At 38.8% G+C, this 13,853-nt stretch overlaps 1 protein-coding gene across 3 annotated transcripts in view; it reads right to left on the minus strand.

Moving 5' to 3' along the window:
* PMS1 (PMS1 homolog 1, mismatch repair system component) overlaps positions 1 to 13,853 on the minus strand; it is a 98,378-nt gene that overhangs the window by 38,606 nt on the left and 45,919 nt on the right. For all 3 annotated transcript variants that reach the window (XM_020896259.2, XM_070475877.1, XM_070475876.1), the window contains exon 5: positions 9,386 to 9,549. In XM_020896259.2, the coding sequence (XP_020751918.2) occupies positions 9,386 to 9,549 (164 nt within the window). The remainder of the gene's footprint in view (positions 1 to 9,385; positions 9,550 to 13,853) is intronic.

The following is a 13,853-nucleotide window of genomic DNA, read 5'->3' on the forward strand; positions in this document are numbered from 1 at the left end:
ATGCATTGTCACTCAGTCAGGTCCAACTCTTTACAACCACATGGACCGTAGCCCACCAGGCTCCTCTGTCTATGGAAGTCTCTAGCTAAGCATACTGGAGTGGGTAGCCATTCCCTTCTCCAGGGTATCTTCCTAACCCAGGGATCACACCCAGGTCTCTTGTATTGCAGGCAGATTCTTTACCTTCTGAGCCACCAGGGAATTCATGAAGGTGCTACATATTGGGGAAGAAAGACAGATGCACCCATTCAGGAATAAAACAGGGATGTAATATTATCATTTTCCTAGGCATATAAGTTAAATAAATCGGGGCTTACCTGGTGGCTCAGATGATAAAGCGTCTGCCTGCAATGCGGGAGACCCAGGTTCAATCCCCGGGTTGGGAAGATCCCCTGGAGAAGGAAATGGCAACCCACTCCAGTATTCTTGCCTGGAGAATCCCATGGACAGAGGAGCCTGGCGGGCTACAGTCCACAGGGTCGCAGAGAGTTGGACATGACTGAGTGACTTACATTAAATAGATCAGGTATCCTCAAATCTTTTTTGTTCTTCATTGTTTATGTGCAGTCTCATGGATTCTTCCTTACAGTAGTGATTGCCCTCTTTGTTTTCCATGCCCAATCTGTTTATCCTAATTCAGCCACATAGTGTCTGGATTTTTGTATAGCTTCCTAACTAAGGTCTCTGCTTATAGCTTCCTATAACTCCTCCCAGCACATTACTACCAAGCTAACAGTCACAGGTAACAACTTAATCAAGTCACTTCCCTACTCCCAATTTTCTATTACAAAAAACAAACAAACAAAAAAACAGCCTAGCATTAAAGACCCTTTATAATCTAGACTAAATTGTCTTTCAGGATTAATCTTCCTGTATTCCTTTATATGAAATACCTACTCACATACCTTGACTTACTCACTGCCTCTAAATACTTTCCTACCTACATCTTTTATATTCATAATTCATACTATTCCTATACCTAGAATGATCTTGATCCATTTACCCATATTAGCCAACTATACTGTAATAATAAAATCAGCCCATGACCCACCCATTTGTGGAGTCCTAGGTGAGACCCACTTTGACAGATTGTTCCTACTCCACGGAATCAATTAACACCCACCTGCCAAGTGGCTAAAGTTAGACCTCCCTCTTCTGTGACTTTCAAGCAGGCCTCCAGAGAGAAAGGGAAAGGTCTGAGTAAAAGCTGGTGCTTGATGTTCTGCACTTCTCTGCTCCAGTTACTCTTAACTCTTATTGATATCATCTACCCCTCTATCTTTGGTGCTTTAATATCTAAGTTAACAATCCAGTATGGGCTGGTGTCACCAATGGGATGGAATGCTCCTGTCCTGCATGCTCTCAACCCTTGATCACACTCGTTAATTTAACATATACTTTTTGAGTACCCACATGAAGTACTACTGTCAGCACTAGGGACACATCAGTGAGAAAAGTAAAAAAGTCTCTCCCCTCATGGAAATTATATCTAGAGGAGGAAAGGAAGACACTAGATTAAGGTAGGTACAATATACAGCATATTAGATAGAAGTTTTAAGAAGAAAAATAAAGCAGGAGAAACATGTGTGGGGTGGGGGAAACAGTTATAATTTTAGGGTGACTAAAGAAAACTTCACTGAGGAAGTTTTAAGTAAAGAATTAAAAGATGAGGATTGAGCCAGATATACAGAAGAATGTTTGAGGCAAATGAACAACAAATAAAAGGGTCCCGAGTTGGAAGTAAGACTGGCAGGTTCAAGAAAAAAAACAAGCAGGCCAGTTAGCTGAAGCCAAGAAAATAAATAAATGAGATCAGACATAACAGTGGGTCAGATCACCTATAATGGGTCAGCAAACTATAGCCTAAGGACCGAATCCAACCTACCACCTGCTTTTTAAAGTAAAGTTTTAATAACTTTACTTTCATGCTACAACAGCAGAGCTGAACAGTTGTGAGGGAAACTGTTCCCTAACTGAGTTAGAAAACCCCAAATATTTATACTGTGGCTCTTTACCAAAAAGCTTGACTTAAACTTCCAGGTGGCTCAGTGGTAAAGAATCTGACCACAATGCAGGACACACAGGTTCGATTCCTGGAGAAGGAAATGGCAACCCATTCCAGTATAATTGCCTGGCAAACCCTATGGAAAGAGAAATCTGGCATGCTATAGTCCACAGGGTTTCTTTTACAGAATCACTCTAGCTGTTAGGCTCAGAATAAAGACAGCAAGGTAGGAAGAGGGGAGAACCAATTAGAATATTATTACAAAAATCCAGGTGAGAGATCACGGTGGCTTGGATCACAGTGGTAGTCACACGCATGGTGAAAAGATTAGATTTTAGATATATTTTGAATGTATACCAACAGAATTTACTCTTTTATCAGATTAAAGTGTGAGAGAATCGGTAGTTAAGGATAACCCTAAGGGTTTTGGTTTGCCAAGAGAAAAAACAGAGTTTTCATATACTGATAGGGAAGGATATGTAAAGAGCAATCCTGAGAGACAAGGAAGGGAGCTTTGCTGTTTGTCATGTTAAATGTGAGGAGCTTATTACTAAACAAAGGGAAATTTGGGGAGGCAGCTAGATCTATGAGTTTGGAGTTCAGGATAGTTACAAAATGGAGATTAAAAACTGAGGAATCATCAGGGTATAAATGACATCCAGAAACATGAGATGCACATCAAGAAATTGAATACATACATATGTGTATGTAAATATATATATATATATATGTGTGTGTATATATATGTGAGAAAGAATTATATACATAAATTCCACAATTGAGCCACAGGACACTAAATGTTTACAAGTTAGGATATGAAGTGGAACTAGAAGACTGATAACAAATGGTAGAAAGATGAGGGGAAAAACCAAGGATGTGTGTTGACCTGGAAACCAAGTGAAAAAGTGTTTCAAGGATGAGGAGGTCAACTGTGGTAAATGTTAAGATAAAATCTGAGAAATGACCACTGGATTCGGAAATCTGAAAGTCAGTGGTGACCTTGGTAAAAGTAGTTCTGGTGGAGTGGTAGAAAGAGCAAGTCTGACTGGAGTGGGTTCAAGAGAGAATGGGAAAAAAGTTAATTTGAGACAGTGAGTACGGACACCTATTTTAAGAAACTTTGCCAAAGTGAAGGAATTGGCCTTGCCTGAAAACATGAGGCATGCATCTATAATAATAGAAGGGAAGGTTGAATGTTATGGGCAGAACTGCAGACAAGTGGGTAGTTTATAAAAAGTTCTCTCAATTTTCTCAGTAAAATAGGATGTAAGATCAAGTAAGAGTGAAGACAGGGAAGAAAGACTTGACTGAGAAGAGAGATGAAACAGCTCTTTGGGATTTTTGCAACTCAACATATGGATCATGGACCAGCAGCAACTGTACCACCTGGAGACTGGTTGGAAATGTAGAATCTCAGGTCCTCGCTGAACTACTAAATCAGAATCTGGTCTGTTAGCAAGATGCCCAGGTGATTTGCTTATACATTAAAGTTGGTTTAAAGTACTGTGGATATAGGAGACCAGGAGAGAAAACAGACTACAGAAACACAGTATGACTATCAGGCAGTACTAAGATTAATGATCATGAATTTAAAGTGGTACTAGTCATTTTGATTTGCATTTCTCTAATAATTGGCAATGTGAAACATTTTCTCATGTGCCTTTTGGTCATCTCTGTATGTCCTCTTTGGAGAAATGTCTTAGATCTTCTGCTCATTTTTTGTTTGGGTAGTTTGTTCTGTTTTGTTTTTTTTTTTGTTTGATAATGAGTATATGAGTTCTCTGTAAATTTAGGAGATTAATCCCTTACTAGTCACATCATTTGTAAATATTTTCTCCCATTCTGTAGGTTGTCTTTTTTGTTTATGGTTTCCTTTGTTGTGCAAAAGCTTTGTTAGGTCCCATTTGTGTGTGTGTATATATATACCACAAAGATACAAAACTGGAATATTACTCAGACATGAAAAGGAGTAAGGCATTTGCAGAAACATGGAGGACTTAGAGATTATCATACTAAGTGAAGTTAAGTGAGTCAGAGAAAGACAAATATTACGTGACATTGTTTATATGTGAAATCTAAAAAAAAAAATACAAATGAACTTATATACAAAACATAAATAGATCCCACAGAAAACAGAAAACAAACATGATTACCAAACTGCCAATCTATCCCTCCCCCACACCCCACTCCCACTTGGCAACCACAAATTTGTTTTCTCTATCTGTGAGTCTGTTTCTGTTTCATAGAGAAGTTCGTCTGTGTCATATTTTATATGCCGCATATAAGCTGCATCATACAGTATTTGTCTTTCTCCTTCTGGCTTACTTCACTTAGTATGAGAACCTCTATGGCATTATTTCATTCTTTTGTATGATCCATATTCAGGATATTATAATACTAAGTGAGAATTAAAAGGAAAACAGATATAAGTAAAATGCTGGCCTCCCTTTCACAAAAAGCTGTTGGGACAGGGACAGAGAATGCAAATCATTTCCAATAAATAAGTCTTGCTAAGGGACAGGGGAAGACTAAAGATGTCTTAAAAATAGTGTCGGCAAACATCAAAATTAGAAATCAACTAAATTTAAATTAGACTTATATATGTCTCTCATCTTTTCTATATAGTATTTCTCAGAAGTTAGGTGAAACGTAAAAGAATTTAATATAACAAAGAAGAAAACATGAGAACCATTAAAAATTTTATCCTTAATTTGCAAGTAAAAACAAATCAAAAGACAAACAACCAATCATATTTGATAATTAGCCCCAAGTTAATCTTAAAACATATCTGAAGGAACATTCACTTTCACTAACTAAAAAAGAAATAAAAACAATTCCACCCAAACTTTCAAGGTTGGAACTGGAGGGATATATTCTTCAGAAGAAAGGAGCATTCAAACCATAGTCTTGAACTGAAATTTCTCTTTGATAAAACTGCCTCCACAACATTGGAGGGGATGGGAGAGGGAGGTGGCCTTTAACACTGGTCCAGTAATGGGCAAAAGACTTTTCCTTGATTTCTCACATCACAGGTGAAACAAAATCGGGACATTAAAAAAATATGAGTAAAAGGCTAAAAGATGCAAAATAGAATAAAATGAACAAAGGGACTACCACAAATGTATGGGATACAGATTATAAACTACCATTTATTTATCTTCAGTTTATTACCCAATAAATGCGTCCCTTCTTTCTCATTCTTAGTCATCATTCTTCCAGACTTCAAAAATAAATAAACTGATCTCAATAAGCCTTAACAGTCATGTCATATAAAGGAGAGATAGGTAAAAAGCCATTGATTAATTTCCCTCTTGTAACAGGTAAGGCCTTATATCCACAATATCCAATTCAGCTTTTGGAATACCAATGGGCCTCTAATTATCGAGACAGAATTAAATAACAAATAATTGTTAAAAACACAAATGATACTTTAGTCAAAGGAAAATATTCCCCAAAACCAACAAGTATGAAGTATTAAAGTATCCATTATTTGAAATCACATATTTACCATTATGTTTGAACTAGTGCTCTAAAAAATTACTCATGAACACATGAAACAGCTAATATTAAGTGGGTTTCAGATCTTACCAAACTGAGAAAAACTCATAATTTTGTGAAATAACTATTTTATAAAAGAAAAAATAGATATAGCAGGACTGCACAAGGATTCAGTTACAAAACTAAGGCTGAAGACTGTAGTGCTTATCTAAGGAATGGCTCTAGCATTTCTCCAAATAAAATCTACTTTAAATAAAGTCACTGAATCCACTTGTAAATTATTTCCCTTTGGCTGTCTCATTATTCAATATGCTTTCAAGGAACATGGTGATGAAAGAAGAAAAATACCTCTTTCTAACATAACCATACTGGCAAGAACATCAACATTATCAGTATTCAAAGAATGTCTTGGCAGGTTATAAACCTTCATAAAAAGAAGGAACACTAATCCAAGATGTCAAAATAGCAATAGTACTTCTCATATTATGTGCAATATGATTGTTTGTAATGTAGAAAAAATTTTCAAATAAAGAAACCAATATCGCCATGTTTAAATTTTAAGCTAAGGCAAAAAAAAATTTCTCAGAAAACCACATAAAGTATGACAAACATAAGCATGTTTATAAGAGTAGAGCAGAACTCAATGTTCAAAGAGATTTATGACAATGTGTTGATGCTATTTTTGGAACTTAATATATTTTAACATTTGAGGCACAACAGCATATTAAATAAGAATGAAAAAATAATTTATAATAAGAAAAAAAGCTTAGAAATATAACTGAGTCCATGATTTCCTTGTGTAATAGTAGGTAATGCTTAATTTTACTACAAGACTTTATTTGGGCTATACTAGTAGGCACAATTTATTTTAAAGTCGTAAGAAACTTTTAAATACAGCACTATCTTCAGATCTCATAATCTAGCTCTATTTAAACACTCAACACTAAAAACTGATGCCAGGACAGTGACATTTTATTTACAGTACTTGCACTTTCAGAAATGTCAAATTCCCCAGGAGGAAGGCACAGCCAGTTAACTCAGCATGTGCATTAAAAAAAGATGCTTGATGAAACTTTTGATTAAACAAGGACTAAACACACTGTATCCACAATTATTATAAAACTATTTCATGTGCTATTTTCCACTTGAAGGTTTTTACCCTCCTTTAAGCTTTTCATGTGTCTCTTCCTGTCCACAAACTGATTTATAATTTTACTGTAAGACTTCTGATAGCCTTACATTAATGGTGCAATACTCTCCAAGATTTGCACTGCATCTGAAATTACTAAAGCCCACTGAGAGACCTGTGTTTGTTCAATATAAGCTCAGAAATGGTGTACTTGAAAAATTATAAAATACAGTGTATTGAAAAATACTACTTTCCATTTTCAAAAGAAAATGCCCACACTGATGATCTTACAGAGGTTGGGAAAATAATATAATAAACTTATCCAAAGTTCAGAAGATATATATTTGACTTCAAATACTCATCTCCATTACATTAGAGAATAATCTTATTTTATCCGTCTGCTTTCTCTTCCTCAAAACTTCTCTCTTTGGTTGCAGTCACTATTCTTCTATAAAAATGTAGCTCCTGTCTTCATGTTTTACCTTTCTCCATCTGTTTTCCTCTCCTGATCATTGTTTCTTTTGCCTTTGATATTTTCTTAACTTGGGTACATTCAACTTTTAATAACAAAATGTTCTTTGGATCAAGAGGTCATAGGGTTATTTATATTAGCAGGATGAGCCTCCATCCATCAACATCCTGAGGAATTCTAGCATCATAGAGCTGGAAGAGATTTCAAGGTATCATTTGGTTGAGCTCTATGCCAGCAGTAACAGGTGGCTGACTATTCTTACTGCTTTTCTTTCTTTTTTATTTTTTTAAGATGACTAAAAATTCTGATCATAAATATTCCACTGTAACTTGGTTTAATGAGAGAATCCTCTTGGACTTCCCTGGTGGTCCAGTGGTTAAGAAGCTGCCTGCCAAGGCAGGGGACTGGGTTCGATCCCTGGTCTGGAAAGATTCCACATGCTGCGGGGCAACTAAGCACATATTGCAGAACTCCAGACCCCACACGCCGCAGTCACTCGGCTCACGCACTCCAGACCCCACACGCCACAGTCACTCGGCTCATGCGCTCCAGACCCCACACGCCGCAGCCACTCGGCTCACGCGCTCCAGACCCCACACGCCGCAGTCACTCGGCTCACGCGCTCCAGACCCCACAGGTCACAACCACTCGGCTCACGCACTCCAGACCCCACACGTCACAACCACTCAGCTTACGCACTCTAGACCCCACATGCCACAACAAGAGAAGGCACTGCAATGAGAAGCCCACGTACTGCAACTAGAGAAAGCCTGCTTGCAGCAAGGACGACCCAGAGCAGCCAAAAATAATTAAATTAAAAAACATGGGATCTTCTTAATAGCAAGCAAAAAGACATGGAGTGGAAAGAAAAGTGGATGAAAAAGGGTTCAGATCTCAGCAGAATTACTCACTGTAAAAGAGAAAACGGGGCTTCCCTCATCTGCCTGCCAATGTAGGAGACACAGGTTAGATGACTGATCCAGGACGATTCCACATGCCAAAGATCAAGCGAGCCCATGTGCCAAACCTATTGAGCCTGCACTCTACAGCTTGGGAGCCAACACTACTGAGCTCACATGCCACAACCACTGAAGCCCACAGGCCCTGGAGCCCGTGCTCTGCCACAAGATAAGCCACTGAAAAGAGAAGCCCATGCGCTGTAACTAGACAGCAGCCCTTGCTCGCTGTAACTGGAGAGAAGCCCACGCAACAGCAAAGACCCACCACAGCCATGAGTCAACAGATGAAATGAGGGAACCGCTAGGTGATGCTTAAGAAGGAAGTTCATTAACAAAACAGAAAACAATTCCTTAGATCATTCTGAGCTTCAAGTTCCCTATACAAAGAGAGGTAAGGCTGTCTAACCTACAAGGTTATTGTAAGTGCTCTGAAACCTAGAAAAGAACTACACAATGTGATATAGTATTAAAACAGGAAGACAGAACAGTAGACTGTGAAGAATCTACACTCAGTAGGCATGTAACGTTTCAAAACTCATCTCAACTATTTGCCAGCTGTGCAATGCTGAGCCAGCCTCTCTAGGTTCAGCGCAAAGGACCACTGCAAGCTGACAAATGTCTACTTCACTCGGCTGCTGCTGTGGGTGACAGAAGCTTCATGTGCCTAGCATAGGTACTGGCCTTGTGCACACCCTCAATAAATGTTACATCTCTACTCCCCACCAGGTTTACAAACTTCTGCAGTGTGGTTCGACTCTCCTTTCAGTAAATATTTTGAGGTGCACATGTGGAATTTTATGAAACAGAACATTCAGAAGATATGTAAACCTTCCTTTCCCCTAAGATTTATCAAGTAACAAGAGGAATTCCTTATCAGCCCTGCTCTGAAAAAATGGAAAGAAATGAGTAGAGTTTCCCTTAAAAAGCAAACAAAAAACTCTTCCAAAGAAGAAACCATTTAAAATAAATGGTAGAAAATATCACTAAACAGTGAACTTCTTCTTTGTTGTTTTTTTTTAAACAGTGAACTTCTTAAAGGAAAAGAACAAGTCTCAGTCATCATATTTAGGAAGCACTCAAACATTTCTTGGATGAAAAAGTCTCTTGGTGGAATAACTTAATCTTAGAAATTAAGAAATAAAAGGTTCAATCAGATTTCATATAGATGTGAGGTAACAAAGATGCTCTTTATACAATAAAGTAAAAACTAAACAAATGTGGACAAATTTTGAAAGACTCTTACACATCTGATTTAGATAAAATGCACTGTCCCATTACTGTCATATATCAAAAAATTCTGTAGAAAGTACAATAACACTTACCTTGTTATGTATAAAAACAATTCTTACATCAGGTTTAAGTATACCGTAGCTTATAAGGAGATCTTGGATCTTTTTTATTTCATCTTTACATTTTTTAGCAGTTGAGTAAAATTGCTTTCTTACAGGTAGATTCTTAAATAATCGTAAAGCAGTTACAGTGGTACCTGTTGGCAGATAAGAAGAAAGCATACTTAGATGTGGAAGGAATGTCACAGATCTTCAAATCCACATACAATCAGTAATTAACTCCTTTTATTACTGAAGGTCATTTCTCTTCAAAGACTGGGAACCCAAAGAAGGCTCAACTGTGCAAGCTATTCTGACCTCTTGCTAGGCTCTCCTATTTGTAACAGGTCTGACCCCATTAAGTATGATCTCTCTTATGTGGGCTTCTCATGTGGCATGAGTGGTAAAGAACCTGCCTGACAATGCAGCAGACGTAAGAGCTGTGGGTTTGATCCCTGGGTCAGGGAGATCCCCGGGAGGAGGGCATGGCTTACCCACTCCAATAGTCTTGCCTGTAGAATTCCAAGGACAGAGGAGCCTGGCGGGCTACAACCCATGGGGTTTCAAAGAGTCAGATATGACTGAAGCAACTTAGCACATGTGATCTAAACAGGAATAATCTTATTTCTACCGCTACAGAAAAACATGGGCTTACTACTGATACAGTGTAGTATCTTAAGAAATCTGCTATTCTAACTACCTGGGAATGATGCTTATTCTGCACTATAAAACATACAGGTGATATAAGGCCACACAGCATATGTACAACCTTAATTATTCAATTAAAAATTCTTATCTGATGTGCAACACCATTAATTATCAGAGAAATGTATATCATAATTACAATGAGTTATCACCTCTCACTGGACAGAATGGCCATCATTAAAAACTACAAATAATGAATTCTGGAGAGGGTGTACAGAAAAAGACAATCCTCTTACACTGTTCGTGGGAATGGTAATTGGTACAGCCACTATGGAAAACAATATGGAGGTTTCTTAACAAAAGCTACTGTATGATCTAGCTACTCTGCTTCTGGGCATATATTCAGAGAAAACTCTAATTCAAAAAGATACATGTACCCCAATGTTCAAAGCAGCACTATTCACAAAAGTCAAGACATGGAAGCTACCTAAATGTCCACTGACACATGAGCAGATAGAAAGCGGGTGATAAGGGAAGTCCGAGATGGAGGGGGTATGCATGCACATAGCTGACTCACTTTGTCACACAGCAGAAAAAAAAAAACACTGTGAAACACTTATACATCAATACAACTTAAAAAAACAAAATAAAAAGAAGATGTAGTACACACACACACACACACACACACTGGACTGAGCCAGAAAATATAAAATAATGCCACTTGCAATAACATGGATAGACCTAGAGATTATCCTACCAAGTGAAATAAGTCAGAGAAAGATAATGTGATATTACTCATATGTGGAATTTAAAAAATGACACAAATGAACTTATTAACAAAACAGAAATAGACTCATGGACACAGAAAACAAATTTATGGTAATCAAAAGGAAAATGGCAAGATGGAGAGAAAATTAGGAATTTGGGATGAGCAGATACAAACTACTATATATAATACAGGTAAACAACAAGGTCCTACTGTACAACACAAGGAACTATATATTCAGTATCTTATTTATAATAACCTATAATGGAAAAGATATGAAAAAGAATATATATGTATATGACTTGATCACTTTGCTATACACCAGAAACTAATACAATATAAATCAACTATACTTCAAATTAAAAAATTCTTATCTGAAATAATATTTAATTCCCTGGTTTATCTCATCTTCTGAAATATGCAAAACTAGAATAATTAAATGAAAGCTTTTTTTTAAAATTGTGAACTTACTTAATCAAAAACTTAAGGGGTGGGGTCACGATGGCAGAGTGGGAGGATACAGAGCTCACCTCCCTCTACTAACACATCAAAAATACATCTACATGTGGAGCAATTCTCAATTGTGTGTGGAATTTCAAAATTCCAGTTTGAAAACAAACTGGAAACTGGCATTAAGAGTCTTACACAACCAAAGGTGTGAGAAAGATGCACATGAAACTGAACAGCACGAGAAGGGAAGTAAGTCTGTGCAGCTGCCCTCGCCTTCTGAGAGCGGGCACAGAAGAGGAAAGAGTACACAGGCTCTGGGCCTTCCTAGGGAATCATCGGTTTGAACCATTTACTGGGCTCCCTATCCCTGGTGTCCAACACCGGGAGGTGTCCCTCTAGGTGGTCTGAAAACCAGTGGGACTGACAGGCGTCTAAGAAACCTAGACTCCGCTCATGAAGAGTGAGCATGTGCTTGCTTACTCCTGAAATAGGACAGAGGAAGCAGGTCTCTGGCCCGTTTCCCACGATCACCCCAGCACACACCTTGGACGAGCTGAGCGGCCACTCTGGCTTGGGCTCATCCTGTGGCAGAGCTCCACACTATAACAAGGGCTGCCTTAGCCAACGGACGTGCACAGTTGCAGGGGACCGGGGTGGCTTGGATCTGGGGCAGCGTCCAAACAGGTCAGGGGCAATCGTTGCTGGCGCTTGCAAAGGCGGTGGACTGGGACAGGCCGGAGCTCTGACTGGTAATGGGGCATGCGTGGTGCGCGCCCAGCCACACAGAGCACCTGCCCTGGCCCCGCCTGCTCCACAGCAGAGCTCCACACTAGGGCAAGGGCTGCCCTGGCTGTGGAGAGCGTAGCTGTAGGGGCTGGAGCCGGCTCAGGCCCGATGCAGCCCCTGAACAGGGAAAGCAACCACGGTGGGTGCTCACAGCAGTCTGGTCCTCTAAAATGGTGCCAGAACCACCAGGGCATGCACCCCGAGCCATGACAAGTGCCCACACGTGCCCCTCTTGCTTCAGCCCCCCTCGAGGGCAAGTGTGCCAATACTGGGACGGGGAGCACACATACTCAGAGAAAACAGAGCCAGCTCAGGCCTTGTGTTCCAGCAACATGGAACCTGATCTCATCCACAATCGGGTGGTACTGGGTACTGGGCAGAGGAGAAGCCCCAGCTCACATATGACTCTGGTTCTAGCCCATCTGTCTCTATCCCTAGACCCAAGTAAGGTGAAAGCTGCCAGCACTCCATGGAGGAAGATGTAATCGTGTTCATATGAAATCCAGCTCTTCTACCAAAGGCACCTGGTACTGACTAGGGATGCCCCAACACAGACACCCCTACAAGACTGCAATAGGTACCTGTTTCACCAAGTTTCATAGAGACAGAGAAAATTAAGCAAAATAACAAGACAGAAGAATTTGCTTCACATGAAAGAACAAGACAAAACCCATGGAAAAAAACAACTAATGACACAGGTAAATAATTTACTAAATAAAGAATTCAAGGCATTACTAATTAGAATGCTAATCGGACTTGGGAAAAGAACAGATGAACACAGTGAGAACTTTAACAAGGAACTTAAAAAAAAAAAATCAGAACTGAATACAATAACAAGTGAAAAATACAGCAGAAAGAAATAACAGACTTGGTGATACAGAAGAACACATTTTAAGTGGTATGGAAGACAAAATAATAGAAATCACCCAATCAGAAGAACAAAAAGAAAAACAGATTTTAAAAAATGGGACGAGTTTAAGGGACCTCTAGGACAACACCAAACATATTAACATTTGCTTACAGGGTCCAAGAAGGAGGAGAGAGAAAGGGGTCAAAAATATATTTGAAGAAGTTACAGCTGAAATTTTCCCAAACCTGAAGAAGAGATATCCAAGGACAGAAAGCATAGAGGGTTCCAAACAAAATGAACCCAAACAGAGGTACATCAGGACATATCATAATTAAAATGGGAAAGGTTAAAGATAAAGGGAGAATTCTAAAGGCAGCAAGTGAACCCTCATAAGGCTCACTAGATTTTTCTTCTGTAGAAACTTTGTAAACAATCAGGGATTGGCATGATATATTTAAGTGTTGAAAGGAAAAAACCTACCACCTAGATATATTACTCAGGAAGATTATCATTTAAAATTGAAGGAGAGATAAAGAACTTCTCAGACAAGCAAAAGCTGAAAGAGTTCATCATAAACTCCTAAAAAAAACGACCCTAAAAGATATGCTAAAAGACAGTTTCTAAGAAAAAGGAAAGGTTACAACGAGAAAAATAAAAATCTATAGGAAATGTAAAATCCTACTATATAAATATAGGGGATTCCCTGGCAGTCTAGTGGTTAGGACTTGGCACTTTCACCACCGAGGGCCCGGATTCAATCCCTGGCTGGGGAACTAAGATCCCACAAGCTGTATGGTGCAGTTAACAAAAAAAAAAAAAGAAAAGAAAAGAAAAGAAACTCCAAAACCAAAACAAAAAAAAATCCACAAAAACAAATACATAGTAAAGGCTATAGACCAACCACTTACATGACGTGCACTCATCTGCAAGAACACCAAAATTGCAATTACCTGCTGAACAATCAT

Source organism: Odocoileus virginianus, chromosome 13, assembly GCF_023699985.2.
Source record: "Odocoileus virginianus isolate 20LAN1187 ecotype Illinois chromosome 13, Ovbor_1.2, whole genome shotgun sequence".
NCBI classification, from domain to species: Eukaryota; Metazoa; Chordata; class Mammalia; order Artiodactyla; family Cervidae; genus Odocoileus; species Odocoileus virginianus.